Source organism: Primulina eburnea, chromosome 13 (assembly GCF_022965805.1).
Source record: "Primulina eburnea isolate SZY01 chromosome 13, ASM2296580v1, whole genome shotgun sequence".
NCBI lineage: Eukaryota > Viridiplantae > Streptophyta > Magnoliopsida > Lamiales > Gesneriaceae > Primulina > Primulina eburnea.
Window position 1 is genome coordinate 25,711,024 of NC_133113.1, and position 22,825 is coordinate 25,733,848.

A 22,825-nucleotide genomic window follows, 5' to 3' on the forward strand; every position below is an offset into this window, starting at 1 on the left:
TTTTTTCTCTTGTGTGTAAGGAAACATTTGAGAGTATATATATTGTAATGAATTAATTTTCTCACACACACAATCACTCACATATAAAAGAGAGATGAGTTTCAAAGTTTAGTTGAGTGACAGTATTCATACAAAGACATTAAAAATTTTGTTTGTAGTCTTGACATAAAAGACGTTAAATAGTATATGGATTGTGAGGTTGCGGCCTACAATAGAGAGTATGCTATGAGTTTTGATTAGGCAAAAGATAAGTTCTAAGTTGAAATGAGTTTGTACAATTGATTGTATAAATCAAAGTTTCTACAGAATCCTTCCAAGTGGAAGAAGGGGTGACGTAGAGGTTATTAATCTCCGGATATCTATAAAAAAAATTCGTACATATTTATTATAACATTTACTTACTTTTATTACTATTTTTGGTATGCATAGTTGAATCATTTTATATGTTTTTCAAATACCAAAATATTGTATACAAAGTATTTGCTAAAATGCTTCAACCAAATCATTTTTATTATTTCAACTTGTATATTTTTTAAACACTTTTTAAAATAATTAAAATTGTTATAAATAAGTCTATATCTTTCGAGAATATTTATATATCTTAAAAATCATATCATATCTTAATAATGAATCTCTTTGAATTTCTAATATATTATATCTTATTTTAGATCTTAATTATGAATATGTTAGATTTTCAATATACTAGATGTTATATTAGATTTTAATCGTGAATCTCTTTAAATTCTCAATATAAAATCATGTTGTGCTACTTTAAATACATCAATATTCGATTATAAAATCATGATACTTCATGAGCACCAATGTGTTATAATTGTGCTACTTGTATAACACCAACAAATACATTATAAAATTGAGTGCTGACAACACGTCATGCTGCTAAAAGAGCACAAAAAAATGAGATTAATTTTAACTCTAAATTGGTTACAGTTTTATAATGATAACATGTTATAAATGACCGAAGATTTCGGTTGGGAATAATTCTAGCAAGCGGACTAGGTCAAGTTATAGTAAATGGACGTACAGTCCAAATATCGATCCCACAGAGACTATTATTTAATTACTAAGAGTTTATTATTTTATTTAATCTAGGCGAACAATAAAGAGTGATTATTTTGTAAAATGTAACGAATTAAATTAAACCAAACTATGCTAAATTAATGACTAAGAGCAAATTTCAGAGAAGCTTGGAACTTGGGGATTTTCAAATTTAAATAAAATGACCGGGACACACAACGGTAACAAACTCAGATTTTATCACGCACTGGAACAATTTAACCACAGATTATTCGCTGTCACGATGCAATTCTCTAATTTAATTATAAATCTATTTCTAGAATTTATAATCCTATTTTCATTTAACAGTCCAATTATTTCTAATTGAATTTAATTAAACAAAAACGCATTTATCAACGAAGAATTACAGCTGTCGCCTAAAATCGCACACTGAAACCGAATACTATTTCTAGTCGGTTTAACCGCGTGTTGATTAATATTTTTGAAGCTAAATTTAACCAATTCTCTTTCGAGTCAAGATTAAACAACAAACATGCAAATAATTGGCCAAATTAAAAGCACGAAATTTATTCAAATATTAATCAATAACATAGAACAAATTTATAAATCAAACACTTCAATGAATAACAAAAATCAATCGTTTGTTCCTATCGTGGTCCCGATCACAAAAGAAAACTACTCCATAAATTCAAAACTAAAATCAAATTTAATAATTGAATTCATGAATAAAACTAAGAAATTAAAAGAGACGAGAAAATCTCAGCGATGGCGCGCAGATCTGCGTGTGCAGCGCGTTGGTTTCTCCCTCGATTTTCTCCCCGAGCCGTTGCCTTCTTCAACAAATCTGAAATCTCCTCTTTTTCGCTTAGAAGTCGGCTGCTCTCTCAGAAATTCAACAACCCTTCTTTTGTTCCTCGTTTTGGGTTTTATTTCTTTCCAGATTACGAGCAAATCTTTTCCAAAATCTCGATCTGATATTGCCCACACGGACCCCGTGCCTGCATCCGGAGAGGGGTCCGTGTAGGCTCTGGACTTTTCTTTCTCGAAAATGGCTGACACGGACCCCGTGCAGGGGTCCGTCTGGAGGTCCGTCCACATACTGTAAGTTGGGTTCTCGGGTGATGAGGGACACGGACCCCGTGCAGGGGTCCGTCAAGGGGTCCGTCGAGGCTCTGTAAATTGCATCTTGGCAACTGAATGGCACGGACCTGTCTCCGGGGTCCGTGCCCAGGTCCGTGTCTCTTCGGCAAAATTCTTCTTTTGTGGTTGAATGACACGGACCCTTACACGGGATCCGTGTAAGGGTCTGTGTATTGGTTCATGCTTTCTTCCTATTCTTCCGGTTATTTCTGACGTGGCATTGCAGAGTTTGACATTTCTTTCACTTCTTTGGCTTTCCTCCTCTTTTGGTCAAACCTACAATCAGCCAAAATGAAACGAAATAAGCGCAAAACTCGGAATAAAAATGCCAAATAAGCACGAATACGATAAAATAAAATCCCTAAAATGCTATATAATTCGTGCTTATCAACTCCCCCACACTTAACCCTTGTTCGTCCTCGAACAAATCAGACAAAGATAAGGATGAGAAATATTTCAGATTCAGAACTCAAGTACCACAATCAAAACTTCTCAATTTGTCAAAATCGTTCACCCCCGGTTAAAAGATTACGCTTCGCAAATCACAAGATTCGTTTTCGTTGCAATTTAAAAATCTAACAGTCACCAGTAAAGATCAACGGAACAAGATGTGTGTAGTGTGCATGTCAGACTCGTACTCATCAACAGTTACTTGGTTTTAGGATCACTTCTTTTTGTTTGTTATCGAACCGCCCCATATGCTTGACTTTCATACCCCTCTCTACTAAATGTTGAACGACGACGACTAGGTTAATAGGTCTTTTTAAGCTTATAACGTAAGGCCACGGTTCACGGCTACAAAAGAAGGCGTGGGAATCAAAGGTGAGAGAACATAAAAAATTAATCCTGTCGCACATTCACTTAACTTTTGACTCATCACCAACTACTGCATTTTCATCATTTTTAGAGCCCCCTTCGTTTCCTTTCTTTACCATTATCCATCAACTTTCACCCACAGATTTTTCGGGTGTTTTCAATACTACACACTTTCTTCCCTTTTCTTTTCTTTTTGTTTCTCTATTCTTTCTTTTTTTTTTTTTTTTTTTTTGAATAAAGATTCATTGACTCCTTCACACATATTTCTTCAACCCATTGGGGTATTTCAACCGTTTCAATGTGTACAGGAAGTTTATTTATCTCACAAGTGGGTAGGGAAAAGTGTATAGGCTAAACTCCAGGTAGTTGATGTGGGACTTTGAATAAATTACGAATGGGGGCTAATCGTGTGTCATAGACACACACCATTCGATTTTTGTAGGCTCAAAAAGGGTTACTAGAGACAATAACTGATGTATCGGTTAGGCTTGAAAGGCTCAAACGGTCCAAAGATCGCCTAAATCATCCCTAAGTCACCATCGTTCGTATTTTCGCTTCGAGGGCTAATCAGACAAGTTCTAGGGATCGTTGTTCGATATATCTATTTTTTTTTTTTTTAAGTTCACCTTACACCGATTTACCGTTAATGAACAAAAATCTGACCACGTGCATAGAATGAAATGTTGATACAGAACTAGTTAATGTCTGACTCTCTCCTTGAAACTACGACTCATCTCATTCAATACTAGGCGTGAAACGATTTCCCGGGTGATCCAAAATCTAACAAATTAATCAGAATATCAAGTTAAACAGGAGTTCGTTGTCTAAAAATAATCTCATCCTACGTGAAAAGTGCTGTTAAGTGGTGTGCAACGATGTGAAACTAAACTGACCTACCCCCACACTTTGAAATCGACACTGCCCTCAGTGTAAAACAGGTAAAAAAATGTATGATCAGGACAGTTAAAGCAAAAACACTTCCCTGGACAAAGGTCGAGTAAGTGGCAAAATGTGGTAGAAATCAGCAACTCCTGAAAAACACGACATCGAATACACAAGGAAACGTAAAAATGAACAGGAATATCAATCATGCACACAAGTAAAGCCAGCCGAGAATAATCATAAATAAATAAGTCTCAGAATATCAACAACAGCATCGGAAAGTAATAATCACAGCTAGAGAACAATCAACCCTCCAAAAGTCTGAAAATAAAAAAAATGAAACGACTACTCCTCATCAGATCCGAGCTCCAAGTCCTCCAGCCCGTCAAGTGCGGATCGGTCGCAGGGTGGCGCAAAGATATCGGCGGTAGACGACTGTGTCTGCTGATAATGCTCGATACGAGCCAAGCGAGTGCGGATGTCGTCCATGGTATCAAAGATGGCCGAAAAGACCGGACGGATACCTCTCGGTGCACGCCGTCGTGGGGGCGCATAATTCTGTGGGCCAGCGCGGGCATCCATAGCCGCTTCTTCCTCCATACGAGGTTCCCAGGCCCGGTCAGCGATGGCGGGGGGAGGCACCGGTGGATCCCGGGGATGATGACTGATGTGTCGACTCCCAGGATTACGATACCACGCTCCCTGTCGAAAAATGAAGAACATGCCCTGCATGGCCTGAGCAGTGAGCATCTGGGTAGAGGTAGGCATGAATGATGTCTCACCAGTGAAGTCGACGCCATGGGCCGCTAAAATCCGAGCTATGATGATGGGAAACGGGGCATACGGCTTCTTATTCTTGGTGGGGTCAATGTGAGCGACGGAACGCATATGTGAGATGTTAATCGACGCCACCGGAATAGCAGGAATGGCCCCCAATCCATTCAACATCTTATCAATGATGTACAGATCCATGTGACGGACCTCATTGTTGCTCGACTTCCTCGGAATAATGTTGGCACCAGTGAAATAACAGATCAAACGGTCCAGTAGTGGGATGGACGTCGGGAGGATGCTGGAGCGGGACCCGGTTGGGGTCGTATCGTAGTCGAGGCGGTCCCGTGCCTGTGGGATTCTGTACGTGCTGTCGGAGTGGAAAAAATCGATCTGGTTGAATTCCACCCAAGGGCCATCATTGGGGACTCCCAAAATCGAGGCCAGATAATCGCTAGAAATGCCGATGGGGACGCCCTTGACGTAAGTACGGATCGATGTCAACCCTGTTTTGTCTTTCTCTTCAAAATTCGCATAAAACTGCCACACCAGATCAGGGTAGTATGGCCCAGAGATGTCTAAGAGGGGACCCCAACCAAACTTATCGAATTCCGCCCTCAGAGGTACCTCGGCGTCGATACGGGGATGAATAGACTTTTCAATAATCATTGCGTTCTCATGCAAGGCAGAGTACCAATCAGAGTTCTCGAGGGATGTGAATCTGGAGGAGTCAAACTCTACTCTGGCACGACGGGATGATGAGGAAGCCTCGCTTCGTGCACGCTTGCTAACCAGTCGACGAGGAGGCATGATGACGTGAAAGGCCGAACTCGAAGGGGCGGACAAAGAAACACAGCAATCCCAACTCAGAAACACAATTCAACCGATCCCAAGCAAACAAAAATAACGCACAACTTAACACCAACTCAAGAAGTAGGAAACACACCCTCAATTCACGATCAATGGCTTCCAAAACAATGCACTCTCAACACTAAATCAACATCAATCATGAAGATAGAATATGCCTCAAGTAAAGTCCAACAAGCCAACACACGAGGGATGAAACCCAAGCAATAATCGGACCAATTCGCAATAGATTATCTCTTCTACAGCAGTATAAATTTCCCAACACTGATAATTGCTAATTTGAGACGAGGGGTAGCCACTCTTACCATAAACTCGAAGACGGTGATGACGAAAACTCGGCGAAGGGCTGTGCTCCGGCGGTGGTCGGCGATGGTGCGGCAGTGGTGCGGCGGTGGTGCGGCAGTGGTGCGGCGGTGGTGCGGCGGGAGCGATTTTGAAAGGTGGAGGAGGCCGATTTTGGGGGTTAGGGATTTTGGGTAGAAGAAATCGCGAATTTATTCTGGTATGATGCGAAAATAAGAGACACGGACCCCGTGCTGGGGTCCGTGTAGAGGTCCGTGTACCTACTGTATTTCGTCATTTTGGGAAGTGGAAAACACGGACCCCGTGTAGGGGTCCGGGAACGGGTCCGTGGACCTACTGTATAAGAATCGAAATTTTCAAGTTTTTTTTTTTTTTTTTTTTCATCAAATATACTACCCAAATCCAAATGTTGTACCAATGCATGTACAATTCTATAAATCTAGAACACAAATTTCAAACTTAATCAAGCACACAAGATGCACGAATTGTACAGAAACTTCCCCGGTTTGTTCGAGATATTGAAAATCGATCGCCTTGATAAATTCTCCCACACTGTAGAAATCCCACCGTCAGTAGATAAATTACCTGCACCACCATTCACTGAGATTAACTTACGAATAATGCGAGAAAAACAAAAAGAAAGTAAACTAGAACAAATAAAATAAACTAAAGCATGAACGAAAAATAAAATTAAACACTGGGTTCCCTCCCAGTAAGCGCTAAATTTAGAGTCGATAGCCTGACTGTACTCCCTTGATTCAGTTGGGATCCTGCAGATCCACTGTGGTCGGCTCATCGGGTATGGCACCACCATGATAGACCTTCAGCCTATGTCCATTCACTTTGAAAGATCCAGTTGCTTCACTAGTGATCTCCACTGTCCCATATGGAAAAACTTGCGTGATGGTGTAAGGACCGGACCACCGAGAACGCAACTTACCTGGCATCAATTTCAGTCGAGAATTATATAATAATACCTGTTGACCCACCAAAAATTCTCGACCGACAATGTTCTGATCATGCCAGCGTTTGGTTTTCTCCTTGTAAAGCTTGGCATTCTCGTACGCCTCCAACCTAAACTCATCCAATTCGTTTAGCTGCAGCACTCTCGCGTCACCTGTGGCTTTAGCATCAAAATTCAGAAATTTAGTAGCCCAATAAGCCTTATGCTCAAGTTCGACAGGTAGGTGACATGACTTTCCATACAACAATTTGAAAGGGGACATGCCAATGGGGGTTTTAAAAGCAGTTCGGTAAGCCCAAAGTGCATCGTCGAGTTTCCTAGACCATTCTTTCCTCGAAGCACCGACAGTCTTCTCCAGAATGCGTTTAAGTTCTCGGTTCGAAACCTCGACTTGGCCACTAGTTTGGGGATGGTAAGGTGTGGCCACCTTATGTCGGACCCCATACTTAGCCAATAGACTGTCAAACTGACGATTACAAAAATGAGTACCCCCGTCGCTAATGATGGCTCTAGGTGTGCCAAAACGTGAGAAACTATTTTTCATAAGAAATTGAACGACAACCCTAGAGTCATTAGTTTTGCATGCAGCCGCCTCAACCCACTTAGATACATAGTCTACAGCCACCAAAATATACTTGTTCCCAAAAGAAACCGGGAATGGACCCATGAAATCTATACCCCAAACATCAAATATCTCACATACCAAAATATTATTAAGAGGCATTTCATGTCTTCTAGAGATATTACCTGTGCGCTGACAGTTTGAACATTTTGTAACATACTCATGCGCATCCTTAAACAAAGTAGGCCAATAAAAACAGGACTGGAGGACTTTGGATGCAGTTCTAGTTGCCCCAAAGTGGCCTCCAGCCGGACCAGCATGACAATGACACAAAATTTCGCTTACCTCTTCTTGGGGAACACATCTACGGATTATACCGTCTGCACATATTCTAAACAAATAAGGATCCTCCCACAAATATTACTTCAAATCTGAGAAGAATTTCTTCTTTTGCTGGTATGTAAAATGGGGAGGAATGAACTTACTTGATAGATAATTAACAAAATCGGCATACCATGGTAGACTGTTGATCGCAAACAGTTGCTCGTCTGGGAAATCATCGCGAATAATTTCATTACCTGTACTTGGATTCTCCAATCGCGAGAGATGGTCTGCAACTTGGTTCTCTGTTCCCTTCCTATCGATGATCTTCAAGTCAAATTCCTGCAACAGAAGAACCCAACGAATTAGTCTTGGCTTTGCGTCCTTTTTAGCCATCAAATATTTTAAGGCTGAATGATCAGTATGCACGACAACTTTGCTCCCTATCAGATACGATCTAAACTTATCAAGAGCAAAAACCACGGCAAGAAGCTCCTTCTCTGTAGTGGCATAGTTCAGTTGGGCAGCGGAAAGTGTCATACTAGCATAGTAGATGACATGAATACATTTATCCCTCTTTTGGCCCAACACTGCCCCTAGAGCGGTGTCGCTTGCGTCACACATCACCTCAAATGGCGACCCCCAATCAGGTGCTATCATCACTGGTGCGGTGATCAATTTCTCCTTCAGGACCTGAAATGCCTGCACACACTCAGCAGAAAAATCAAATTTCACATCTTTTATCAGTAAATTGGTCAGTGGCTTAGAAATGCAGGAAAAATCTTTGATAAACCGTCTATAGAACCCTGCATGTCCTAAAAAACTACGCACTCCTCGAATGTTTGTTGGGGCAGGGAGTTTCTCTATCACTTCAATCTTAGCCTTATCGACCTCAATCCCATTTTCAGAAATTTTGTGCCCCAACACTATCCCCTCTCTCACCATAAAGTGACATTTTTCCCAGTTCAGCACCAAATTTGACTCCTCACATCTCTCCAAAACTTTAGACAAATTAATCAAACAAGTATCGAATGAAGAGCCAAATACAGAAAAATCGTCCATAAATATTTCAATGAAATCCTCAATCATATCATGGAAAATTGCCATCATGCATCGTTGGAAGGTTGCTGGTGCATTACATAGACCGAATGGCATTCGTTTATATGCAAATGTCCCATAAGGACAAGTAAAAGTGGTTTTCTCCTGATCTTCAGGGTCAATAGGAATTTGCATATAACCTGAATAACCATCCAGGAAACAGTAAAAAGGATGCCCAGCTAACCTTTCCAACATTTGGTCAATAAAAGGGAGGGGGAAGTGGTCTTTACGGGTGGCGTCATTAAGTTTCCTATAATCAATGCAAACACGCCACCCTGTAACAGTTCTAGTAGGGATTAATTCATTATTCTCATTCTTGACAACAGTGATCCCACCCTTTTTCGGAACTACTTGCACTGGACTAACCCACCTACTATCAGAAATCGGGTAAATAATACCTGCGTCCAGTAGTTTAATCACCTCTTTCTTTACCACCTCTTGCATAGCTGGGTTCAGTCGTCTTTGAGGTTGGGTAGAAGTCTTGTGGTCAGCCTCCATCAGAATTTTGTGCATGCACATGGATGAACTGATCCCCTTGATGTCTGCAATGCTCCAACCAATTGCTTTGATATTATCCCTCAGAACTCGCAGCAGCTTTTCTTCCTCCAAACCTGTCAAAATAGATGAGACAATTACTGGCAGTTTATCATTGTCAAGCAAAAATAGATATTTCAAATGAGAAGGGAGAGGTTTCATCTCTAAGATTGGGGCTTCTTCAATGGATGACCTTAAAGGTCTTGGGACATGCCCAAGTTCCCCAATCCTAGAGTTTACCGTTCTCGAGATCGGTCTGCCTGCTTCCAGATAAAGCATGTATTCCTTAACATCCTCATTCTCCAACTCTCCTGAACATGAATCAGTCAAACAAACCTCCAAAGGATCTTCACCGATCAATTCCTGCAAACTGCACTCAACAAGCTCGTCAGTAGCATCAATTCTAAACACAATCAGATTTATCATTAGGAAATTTGATGGACTGAAAAACATTAAACACGACACTCTCATCATTCAGTCTCAACACCAACTCACCCTTTTGTACATCTATCAGAGCTTTCCCAGTGGCTAAAAATGGTCTTCCTAAAATTAGAGGAATCTCACGATCCTCTTCCATGTCTAACACAACAAAATCCACTGGAAAAATAAACTTGTCAACTTTCACCAACACATCCTCTACAACTCCCCTAGGAAATTTAATTGATCTATCAGCTAACTGTAGAGAAATTGTAGTTGGTTTCACTTCACCTATTCCTAGTTTCTCAAAACATGAATAAGGCATCAAATTAATGCTTGCACCTAAATCACACAAGGCTTTAGCAAAAAATGAAGTTCCTATGATACAGGGAATAGAGAAACTACCTGGATCCTTAAGCTTTGGAGGTAATTTATTTTGTAAAATAGCAGAACATTCCTCCGAAAGCTTAACTGTCTCAAAGTCAACCAATTTCCTCTTGTTTGATAATATTTCTTTAAGAAATTTTGCATATGAGGGCATTTGAGCTAAAGCTTCTGCAAATGGGATATTTATGTGCAGCTTTTTGAAAATCTCAAGAAATTTTGAAAATTGAGTATCCAATTGCAGTTGCTTAGCTCTTTGTGGGAAGGGGAGCGAATTAATATCAACATTGGAGTTCAAGTTTAGGGACTTACCTTTCTCCTTCGTGTCATTGAATCCTTGCTTTGATGACTCCTTCTCCTTCGCATAATTATCGACATCAACCACCTCTTGCTTTATGGGAGACTTCACCGTGACTGCATTGACACCTCTAGGATTCTTTTCCGTGTCACTAGGTAGTGAACCCGGAGCTCGTGTAGCCATCTGTGTCGCTAACTGCCCTAGTTGAGTCTCCACTCTTTGCATCATGGCATCATGATTTTGCCATCTCATCTCATTCCCTGCTATGTACTTTGCAAGCATGTCCTCAAGGTTTGACTTGCCATCTTGTGGCTTGAAACCGGGTGGCATAGAGGGTCCAGCACCTTGTGGAGGCTTAGGTGGTTGTTGAGGAGGCTTTTGCTGCATAGGATGTTGTGGAGGATTAAACTGTAATGGCATAACAGCATTTTCTGATTGTCTCCACCCGAAATTTGGATGATTCCTCCAGCCTGGATTATACGAGAAACTGTAAGGATTGTTTTGCTGACGCCCCTGGTTTCCCAAATAATTTACTGAATCCCCTCCAAAACACTGTATTTCCTCAAAAGGCATATCTGGCATGAATGGCATGTCACAAGATGGACCACCAACTATTTCAGCATTTCCTTGGATCTGATTCACTGACTTGACTGGTATTGACTTCTGCGCTTGTAACTGTGACATCTGATGTGTCAATCCATCAAGTTTTGCTGTAATCGCTGTCAAAGCATCCATCTCAAGGAATCCTACTTTCTTCTCTCTACGGTTGTCTTGCCAACCCACATTGCTCTCGGCCATATTAGATATGATTTCGAGCGCTGCGGTTGGCGTTTTCCTGTATAGACTCCCATTTGCTGCCGCATCAAGCATAGATCTCACAGAAGGATCTACCCCATAGTAAAATGTCTCCACCTGCTGGCCTACTGAAAAACCATGTCTCGGGCACATTCTCAACATCTTTTTAAACCTCGCCCATGCTGAATTCAGTGATTCCCCATCTCTCTGTCTAAATGAAGTGATTTCATTTCGCAGTTGTGTAATCTTAGTAGGGGGAAAATACCTGTGCATGAAGAACTCAACTAGCCCATCCCAAGTAGTGATAGAACCAGCTGGAAGGTCGCGAAGCCACTCCATAGCTTCTCCTTGCAAGGAGAATGGAAATAGTCTGAGTCGTATGGCATCAGTACTCACCCCATTGCACTTAATCGTATCACAGATTGACAGAAAATTCTCCAGATGTGCATTGGGGTCTTCAGATGGCGCTCCACCAAACTTTACTTGCATTTGGATCATCTGGATGATGCCTGGCTTCAGCTCGAATGTATTTGCCTGAATCGTAGGGCGGATTATACTAGACCCATAACCTTCGAATGCTGGTCGATGAAGCTCCATCAATGTACGGTTATCCTCTTCTCCGGCCATTTCCTCAACTTCTGGTTTACGGTCTATTTCGGATTCTGCTTCAGATTCGAATTCCAGAGTCAAGTTGTTGTTCCTTCGGGCTCTGCGGATACTGCGGAGAGTGCTTTCAATCTCAAGATCAAGTGGCACTAGATTCCTGACGTCTTGAGCACGGCTCATATAACACGAGCTAACCTCTGAAATCAAAAATTTAAGTTCACGATTTAAGCTCCAAGAGAGAATAAGTAGAATAACCAAAGGTAATTAAAATGCTAAAGAAAGAATAAAAACAATTTTAAACTAAGAGTAAAAGCCTAGTCTCAAACAAATAATTTATCCTAATATCAAATAAATAGTCCCCGGCAACGGCGCCAAAAACTTGACCGAAGATTTCGGTTGGGAATAATTCTAGCAAGCGGACTAGGTCAAGTTATAGTAAATGGACGTACAGTCCAAGTATCGATCCCACAGAGACTATTATTTAATTACTAAGAGTTTATTATTTTATTTAATCTAGGCGAACAATAAAGAGTGATTATTTTGTAAAATGTAACGAATTAAATTAAACCAAACTATGCTAAATTAATGACTAAGAGCAAATTTCAGAGAAGCTTGGAACTTGGGGATTTTCAAATTTAAATAAAATGACCGAGACACACAACGGTAACAAACTTAGATTTTATCACGCACTGGAACAATTTAACCACAGATTATTCGCTGTCACGATGCAATTCTCTAATTTAATTATAAATCTATTTCTAGAATTTATAATCCTATTTTCATTTAACAGTCCAATTATTTCTAATTGAATTTAATTAAACAAAAACGCATTTATCAACGAAGAATTACAGCTGTCGCCTAAAATCGCACACTGAAACCGAATACTATTTCTAGTCGGTTTAACCGCGTGTTGATTAATATTTTTGAAGCTAAATTTAACCAATTCTCTTTCGAGTCAAGATTAAACAACAAACATGCAAATAATTGGCCAAATTAAAAGCACGAAATTTATTCAAATATTAATCAATAACATAGAACAAATTTATAAATCAAACACTTCAATGAATAACAAAAATCAATCGTTTGTTCCTATCGTGGTCCCGATCACAAAATAAAACTACTCCATAAATTCAAAACTAAAATCAAATTTAATAATTGAATTCATGAATAAAACTAAGAAATTAAAAGAGACGAGAAAATCTCAGCGATGGCGCGCAGATCTGTGTGTGCAGCGCGTTGGTTTCTCCCTCGATTTTCTCCCCGAGCCGTTGCCTTCTTCAACAAATCTGAAATCTCCTCTTTTTCGCTTAGAAGTCGGCTGCTCTCTCAGAAATTCAACAACCCTTCTTTTTTTCCTCGTTTTGGGTTTTATTTCTTTCCAGATTACGAGCAAATCTTTTCCAAAATCTCGATCTGATATTGCCCACACGGACCCCGTGCCTGCATCCGGAGAGGGGTCCGTGTAGGCTCTGGACTTTTCTTTCTCGAAAATGGCTGACACGGACCCCGTGCAGGGGTCCGTCTGGAGGTCCGTCCACATACTGTAAGTTGGGTTCTCGGGTGATGAGGGACACGGACCCCGTGCAGGGGTCCGTCAAGGGGTCCGTCGAGGCTCTGTAAATTGCATCTTGGCAACTGAATGGCACGGACCTGTCTCCGGGGTCCGTGCCCAGGTCCGTGTCTCTTCGACAAAATTCTTCTTTTGTGGTTGAATGACACGGACCCTTACACGGGATCCGTGTAAGGGTCTGTGTATTGGTTCATGCTTTCTTCCTATTCTTCCGGTTATTTCTGACGTGGCATTGCAGAGTTTGACATTTCTTTCACTTCTTTGACTTTCCTCCTCTTTTGGTCAAACCTACAATCAGCCAAAATGAAACGAAATAAGCGCAAAACTCGGAATAAAAATGTCAAATAAGCACGAATACGATAAAATAAAATCCCTAAAATGCTATATAATTCGTGCTTATCAATAAACAATAACAAAAAAGAGAGAATGAATAAAAATATATTATACGAGTCAATGTTCAAGTCATAATTCTAATTGAACTCAATCACCTTATTTTTAAGATACAATAATAGAATACAAATGCAATCTTTCAAATTTAACTAAATAAGGATAATCATTTTCAACAACGATCAGAAACAATATTCTATTTTGTTTGTAAATTCAAAAATTTTAAATTAAATGACAATTATATTATTGGTCATCAACTTCCATTATTTTTATAATATAATTTCGTGAATATTAACTAGTTTGGAGAAAGTATAATGAAAAATACCATTTTGATATAATCTTAAACATACAATTAACTAGTTTCTATATCTTAAACATACAATTAACTAGTTTGAAGAAAATATAATTGCAACATTTTGTTATATTTGTTTTTTTTTTTTAAATTAGAATATTTATTATTTTAAATTTAAAAACCTGCCCCCTAATGCAGACGAAACGACGTCGTCTTTTGTCAAAAACCCTAAAACCTAAACCCTCCATCCCCACAGATAACACCTTCCTTTTCAACACTCTCAGACGGCCTAAACCCTACAGAGAAACAAACGGAGAATGGGAATTTTCGAACCATTTCGGGCGATTGGATACATTACAACGGGCGTCCCATTCTCCGTGCAGCGTCTCGGCTCTGAGACCTTCGTCACCGTCAGCGTGGGCAAAGCATTTCAAATCTACAATGTAGTAATTCTCTTTGCAGCTTTCTTTTTGTATTTTTCCTGTTGATAAGCTGACATTGTTTCAATATCTTCTATGCGCAGTGTGCCAAGCTCACTTTAGTGCTTGTCGGTAAGCTCCCTTCTACGGTATTTTCTTTTCCTATCGAACTGTCCTATCGTGTTTTTTTTTTTTATTTTTGTGATTGAGTTCAAAGTATCCTCCAAGTGATGTTATTAAATTTCTATACAGTCTTTTGTAGCTGTTATTGTCTATGGAATTCTGTAAAATTAGATGATAGATTTGTGGAAGTTGCAGGTCATCAGTTGCCAAAGAAGATACGAGCATTGGCTTCTTATCGTGACTACACATTTGCTGCATATGGAACGAAAATTGCAGTTTTCAAGCGTGCTCATCAGGTACGCACTTGATAAATAGTAACTTATAACTAAAGATGTCTTTTTTTCTCCCTTGTCTGTTGATTTGTTGAATGCTTACCACCTCTGAAATCATCACCAAGATAAGCTCGTATTTATTTAAAATAGGAGGTAGAAGAGAGTGTGAAAGCATGTTAATTGTTTTGTTTCATCTGTCACATTTAGGCGTTGGGATCTGATGTGGTTTTTAAACGATTTATGTAGGTAAACGGCTAAAACACAATTACGTACAATGCTTAGGTTGACTTCAATTGAGTTAATCGTCCTTGTTACCCGTGGCAGTGTGTATATGCAATTCAGTACTTCTTAGGAAGCTGTACATGCAATTTTTTTCTTGGTTTTTTCTTATTTCTCTGCTTTGGTGAGAGGATAAATTGGCTTTATTTTGGTTTACTACAGTGGAATTGTAGATCTTGAAAGCATGATTCTTGAAGGCTACATGGTTTGTTAAATCTGCCACAATGTAATAACTTGAGAACTTTAAAACTACAAGGCAATTGTTTTTTTTAAATATTGTAATAAATAGTTTTACTAAAGTGTGGCAAAAAACCCGTAGGAGTACCACTTTATGGTAATCCTCCAATCGGGTTGGCGGAGTTCCGCCCGACCCGGTTGATAGAAGGTAATATTTTAGCAACTACCGAATCGGTTGCAGAGAGTTTTTGTCTTTGGAATTTTTTGGACGTTGTCGGTTTAGATAAACTGCTCGAGGCAGAAGTGCTCTTCATATTTTTTTTCAAAAATAACCTTTTTTAAACATAAAATACTGCGTTGGAAGCCACTAATATTTTTATTTTTAATATTAATAATATAAAAAAAATTAGAAAGGATTTTTTAATTAAAAAATGTCCTAAATTCCATTCATAAATACCCCTACCTCCGACCCAAAATTCTCGCGCCTTAAATACCTACTTGAATGTAATATCCACCACTAAAAATTATTATTAAAGTTTTATTCTTAAAAAATCAATAAACAATAAAACTTCTCCTATTCTTATAAATTGCATAAGATAAAGATTTTTTTGATGCAAATATTTTGGATTGGAGGTAGGGAATAATGAGTATTTATAGGATGGAATTGTGGAAATTTGGGGTATGTTTGGATAAAAAAATATCTAAATTTTTTTTATTAAAAGTTTTATTTCCAATGTAATCGAAAAATTGAAGTTTTGTCGGAGGACCAAAAACGTTAATAAACATAAGAAAAACTCCTTTCACCGACTTGGTTGGAACAATTTTTTTTTTAAAAAAATTAAAATATTGCCTTCATTGATCTGGTCAACAGAATTCTGCCAACCCGGTCGGGGAATTACTATAGAAAACCAATTACGAGTTACAACATTTAAAAAACCTACTCGTTGCTCCTCTTTGCCCAAATATACAAGTTGGGAACATTATGGTGTAACCGGGCTCTTGGTTTGGTAAGTTGTTTGAGGGAACTCTTATTTGGGCCAAAAAATTAGCATCTCATCACAGCTCTTGGCCAAGAGCTGCGATCAAGATCTTTTTTTCAAAGATAAAATGGCAGAGATTCAAAATTTATAATGCATGATCTTATGAGTGAATTAACTCATTTTGTTTCGGGAGAGGTGTGCTGTCATTTGGATGAGAAATTGGGTACTTATAAGAATTATCAATTACCCAAGAAGACTCGTCATGTTTCTTTCCATGGTCATGAGTATGAAGTTTTCTGTGAATTTGAAAGCTTCCAACAAGTTAAAGGTTTGAGAAAGTTCTTGTCAATGCCATTACAAAATTAACTCGTTTTGCCTCTTTTGCACTTATCCAAGTAGTTTTTAGTTGAATTATTATCGAGATTGCTCAACTTGGGAATTTTTTCTTTAAGGGGTTATTCCATCATTGAGCTGCTGAGTTTTATTTGCAACTTTATACTTTTACGACATCTTAATGTATTCCGTACACTAATTCTTACGTTGCCACTTACAGCGGTTAGTGGTCACTTCTATTTGGAAATTGTGTTAAATAATTGTGGTTTCATCTGCTAGCTATCATCGACCTGAGAGATCTATTTAACTTCCATCATCTTGACATTCGAATGCCGTCAAAGTGAAAGATATGTCTGTTGAAACTCGTAAACTGACATGCCTCCAACATTGCGTAAAATCATTTTGAGTGAGTTGGTGCCTTGGGACTCGAGGAATTTAGTTAGCTGAAACATTTACGAGGCACGCTCATATCTTGACGATATAACTGAACTAACTCTGGCATAAAAATGAACTTGATAACTTGCAGATGTCATGGGAAAACAAAATTATTAATTCGCAAGGTGAAGATATTATAGACTGGCCACAACCTCATCAAACAATAGGAAAACTCAAGATTGAGTCTTGTAAATTTGCTAACTTCTCAGAATGGATCGGGGACCAATTGTATAAAAAATTGTCAAGTGTGTCAGTAGCTATACCGAATGCACATATAACCTTCTTTAGGCTATCAGAGCTCAACGCGTGCTTCTAGGAGGCGTGCCAATAATGAAATGCATTGGAATTGAATTTATGGAAGTGGTAATGACGTCCCATTTCAGAGGCTTAAAAATCTGAGATTTGATCGCTTTTCGGCCGTGAGGAATGGTCTGCTTTTTCATGAACCAAGGAGAGCTTGATACACTTCTCCCTTATTCATTGGCTTGCAATGTTAAAATGCGACAAATTAAACGACGTTTTTTTCTACATGAAGCTTACTTTTTTACATGAGTTAGCTATTGAGGGATGCAACATTGTTTCCTTAAAAGTTTTCATTAAACTACTTGAATGTCAAGTCTATTGCTAGGTTTATCTCATGTACCTACGGAACTTATGGGGTCTTTAGCAAGGTTTAAGGGTGTCATAGCTGCTATGAGATGCTAGCTCTTTGGCCAAACGAGATTACCCTCACAACTATTTATCGAACTATGACGCTGGGTTATTGCAGAATCTTCCCAACTTGTAGCTTTGAGTGAAGGGGGAAACAACTGCCTTTTGTAGTCTTGAGGTTCTTGAATTATTCTATCGTGGAAGATCTACCAAACCACCATAGTTATTTAGAAAATACTGTTAGGACCAGTAAGAACAAAATTGACACTAGGATAAAAATATAAACGACACACATATTATTCTAAATATGGTGGTTGGTTCTACTCTCCAATCTCCATCAATGACCTCGGAGAGGGTGTTTTTTGTGTTCCATATGAGTGGGAGACTAATGATCATGATAATCAATCGTCTCTTAAAATTCCTTCCTCCAAGAATTTTCACTCTTTCTTGATAAAACTTTTTGTGCATGTCCTAGTCTTTCCTGCTGTTGGTGAACATTTCAAAAATTTTACGAGCAAAATATGTATATTCTTTATCTTGTTATTATCATATGAGTTTTGTATATAGGTGTTGATGTATTTCCTCTACATTGACAAAAATAACGCTACCTTGAACAGGTGGCGACTTGGGGGAACCATGACGCAAAGATTAATCACTTCCTTCTATTTGGCAAACACATCTTAAGTGTTGATGATAAAAGCAACATTTTCATGTGGCCATTTCAAGAAATAACTGATGAAAATTCTCCAGTTGGCCATATTTCATTGGGAACCAAGTTTAGCGTGAGCTGCATAATGCATCCAGATACTTATTTGAATAAGGTACTTTTTTGGTTCAGAAATCCAAGTAGGGAATATATGGCTTTTGCTTGTTATTTTCTGAGCATGTGAATCAAATTCTCACCAATGTTGTAAAAGACGCGCCTGAGGTTCGATTCTCATTAGGCCCAAGCCAGTGAACCTTACACCCCGGGCGCACTAATATTGAAGAGGCGCATGGTTTGTCAAGCAAACCTTTCACGATCAAATGTTTCGCATTGCAGCCGATACTCGAGTACCTTTCTTCGGCCAAAGCCATCCTCCAATGAATCTGGCAACAGCGAAAGCTAGTGGCCAGCAACTCTGGAGACTGGAGAGTTTTATTTTCATTTTTTGAGTCATTTTTAGGTGGTTCTTGCTCTTTTACTTCATTTATTTTCATATTTATGTGTAATTCTTATCTTAAGATTTAAATGTCTAACCATTCCATTGACTAAAATTAATTAGGTTGTTATTATTGAACTTGTTTGCAAATTATTTATCTGTATTGGCTGAGTTTTTAGGAAAAATATATTTATTGCTGATTACTTAATGTGGTGGCATAAATTCTTAATTGGGGATTCTCAACTCATAGTTTATAACTAGTTATTAATTTATTTCTGAAGTTTGTTGTTTATGCCTTGTGAATTTTATTCAAAATTCTTTGATGTATAACTTTTTTTGACCCTTTAATGCGCCTCACTTCTGGAAGCTGAGCCCTGTCCTCGCGATTTGCGCCTTGGGCTTCACAACCCTTCAGCATCTTGTTGCGGTCTTGTGTCCTTGATAACTATTCTTCTTACAATAAGCAATCCAAACAGGTGATTCTTGGAACTCAGGAAGGTTCTCTGCAATTATGGAACATTAGCACAAAGAACAAACTTCATGAATTCAAAGGATGGAATGCTGCCATATGTTGCTGTGTTTCATCTCCTGCATTGCATGTTATTGCTGTTGGTTGCTCTGATGGAAAGATTCATGTCCACAACATCCTCTACGATGAAGAGGTGGTTACATTTACTCATTCCAATTCTGGAGCTGTGACTGCTTTATCTTTCAGCACCGATGGGCAGCCCCTTTTAGCGTCTGGTGGTTCATCTGGTGTCATAAGTATTTGGAACCTTGAGAAAAGGAAGCTTCACTCCATCATTAGAGAGGCCCATGATTGCTCGATAGTTTCTCTTCACTTTTTTGCTTGTGAGCCTGTGCTGATGAGTTCATCCACAGATAACTCTGTGAAAATGTGGATTTTTGATACAAGTGATGGGGATCCTCGCCTACTACGATTTCGAAGTGGTCACAGTGCTCCTCCTCTACGTATAAAATTTTATGCCAATGGAAGACATATTCTTTCTGCTGGTCAGGATCGTGCTTTTCGTCTTTTTTCTGTTGTCCAAGATCAGCAGAGTAGAGAACTTTCACAACGCCATGCATCCAAAAGAGCAAAGAAACTTAAGATGAAGGAAGCAGAAATAAAACTTAAGCCTGTAATTGCGTTTGATGTTGCTGAAATCAGAGAGCGTGATTGGTGCAATGTAGTTACCTGTCATATGGATACTGCTCAGGCTTATGTGTGGAGGCTTCAAAATTTTGTTATTGGAGAGCATATTCTTTCTCCAAGCACTCAGGACACTACACCTGTGAAGGCATGTGCGATCAGTGCATGTGGTAATTTTGCTGTAATTGGGACTGCCGGGGGTTGGATTGAGCGGTTTAATCTTCAGTCAGGTATCAGTCGAGGCTGTTATGTTGATATGATAGAAAAAAAAACCTGTGCTCATGCAGGAGAAGTAGTTGGCATTGCTTGTAATTCAACAAATACAATCATGATAAGTGCTGGATACCATGGAGATGTTAAAGTTTGGGACTTCAAGGGGCGTGACTTAAAATCCAGATGGGAAATTGGTTCTTCTCTGGTCAAGATTGTATATCACCGTTACAATGGGCTTTTGGCTACTGTGGCAGATGACTTAGTTATTCGTTTGTTTGATGTTACTGCATTGAGGATAGTTCGAAAATTTGAAGGTCATGCAGATCGTATAACAGATGTGTGCTTTAGCGAGGATGGGAAGTGGCTTTTGACATCCAGCATGGACGGGACAATTAGAATTTGGGATGTGATTCTAGCTAAACAAATAGATGCTGTACATGTTGACATCCCTGTGACAGCATTGTCTCTCTCACCAAATATGGATATTTTAGCAACAGCTCATGTGGATCAGACTGGGATATATCTCTGGGTTAACCAGTCGATGTTTTCTGCATCTACTAAAGCTGATTACTATGGAAGTGGCAAGGAAATTGTAAATATCAAGCTACCATCCATTTCTTCAGTGGGAGATTCTTCACATGACTATGACGATTTTGCCAAGGCGGATATCAACCTGCAAGAAGCCAAAGATCCTTCTCATTTCCAAGTTTTGAATTATCAAATACCTGATCTTGTCACGCTTTCCCTGTTGCCCAAGAGTCAGTGGCAAAGCCTGATCAATTTGGATGTTATAAAAGCCAGAAACAAACCGATCGAGCCCCCAAAAAAACCAGAAAAGGCGCCTTTCTTCTTACCAACTATTCCATCTCTCTCTGGGGAGATATTGTTTAAAACTGGAGAATCTACTGGAGAAGAGAAGCATTCACAAGCTGGTGAAACAGATAGCAGCAGAGAGGTAAAAACTGACATCTCAGAGTCCCAGTTCTTGCAGGCCCTTCAGACCTTGTCAGAGGAGAAGAACCGTAAGTTCACATACATGTTAGCTTTCATATCAATTGTCTGAGTTCTAAATTTTCTCGGATCTGTTTAAAATCAAATATATATGGATGTATTCGTGCAGTTGCAACATTTACAGATTATATCAAAGGTTTATCCTCTTCCACATTGGATATGGAACTTAGGATGCTTCAGATTATAGATGATGAAGATGAGCCACAGAAGAGCAATAGATCGAAAATGTATTTCATTGAACTCCTGCTGGACTATTTTATACAAGAGATTTTATGCAGAAAGAACTTTGAGTTTATACAAGCTGTGCTCAGATTATTTTTAAAGGTATTTATTTATCTTCGCTGTCGTAGCTGCTTTCTATGTTAATCTTTTAAGGTGTTAAACATTGGCTTACTCCTGCGCACAAGTGCAAGTGGTAGAATCCACAAGCAAAGGCTATATGACATGCGGTTTTTGAAGTGAAATGTGGATCTTGACCCTTGAGCACATTCCCTATGATGCCTTAAAGGCTGGAGGCATGTTTGAATGTGATAATTCTGAATCCAATGTGAAATCCAATATTATGTAATTCGCATTTATTTGTACAATAATGAATAATAGGTTGATTGTTCAAAATCTTGGTTGAAATGCAGTGCCATAGTAATTCACATTTACTAACTATGCTCCACCTGATGAATTCTTAATTCCTTCTGACACCCTTTCTTGGTGTGCACAGATTCATGGTGAAACTATTCGACAACGGCCAGCTTTACAGGATAAAGCGCAAAAGCTTCTAGAGATCCAATCTACAGTTTGGCAAAAAATAGAGAATTTGTTTCAGAGCACGAGATGTATGGTTACGTTTCTTAGCAACTCGCTTGTGTGATTTTTATTTATTTGCCCATCTACTGCAATTTATCCTCAATATTGGTTGTTTTGTCTTCTTTACGGTTTTGTAATTTCACACTTTTGAATAGACTTTCTTAAAGAATATGAGTACAGGCAGTTTGTGCTTTTTGGTATGATATGTGAATGGCTATCCGGAGACAATGCTCCTCCGAGTAGTAATAATATTTTTATCGAGAACGGAATCTGGGGTTATATTTCTTGTCAAGTATCGAGTAATTTGTTTAGAAAAATTAACAGGATGTAGCATAATTATGACTCGGTTTTTGGGGTGATTTAATGAGATAAGTATGCAGGAATTTAATATATCATGGTACATTTTCGTTAGCTGTGAGATTGGTTACATGAATATTAATTCTCCAGATTAAGCGATGCTGTCATCTCTTAGACCAACATCTAAGATACATGGAGGAATTTGTTTAGAAAATTTATCACAATGCAGCATTGAATAACATTGTCATGACTCGAGTTTTGGGGTGATTTTATGCATGACTGCGTGTAGTTCTAGAATTAGCTCACACCTCGGCAAACTTTTGAGTGGAGACACGTGAATACAACAAGACTCATGTAAAGTTTATCTACAAATTGCATCACGTCGCCATAATTCCTAGGTTGATTCTGGTTTCTTACCTTCCTCGCGACTTCTTTGGTTCCCATATGAATGTCTATTAAATCCAATTTTCGCCAGTCATGTCCATTTCGAAGACTGG

The 22,825-nt window shown here is 38.9% G+C and overlaps 1 protein-coding gene across 1 annotated transcript; it reads left to right on the forward strand.

Moving 5' to 3' along the window:
- Positions 1 to 14,268: 14,268 nt before the first annotated feature.
- Positions 14,269 to 22,352, forward strand: LOC140808881 (U3 small nucleolar RNA-associated protein 21 homolog). The gene is made up of 7 exons (XM_073166210.1): positions 14,269 to 14,485; positions 14,566 to 14,593; positions 14,780 to 14,880; positions 18,329 to 18,532; positions 19,330 to 21,241; positions 21,340 to 21,554; positions 21,946 to 22,352. Exons 1-7 carry the CDS (start codon positions 14,360 to 14,362, stop codon positions 22,093 to 22,095), a joined length of 2,736 nt encoding a protein of 911 aa, XP_073022311.1. The 5' UTR covers positions 14,269 to 14,359; the 3' UTR covers positions 22,096 to 22,352.
- The last annotated feature ends 473 nt before the right edge of the window (positions 22,353 to 22,825 follow it).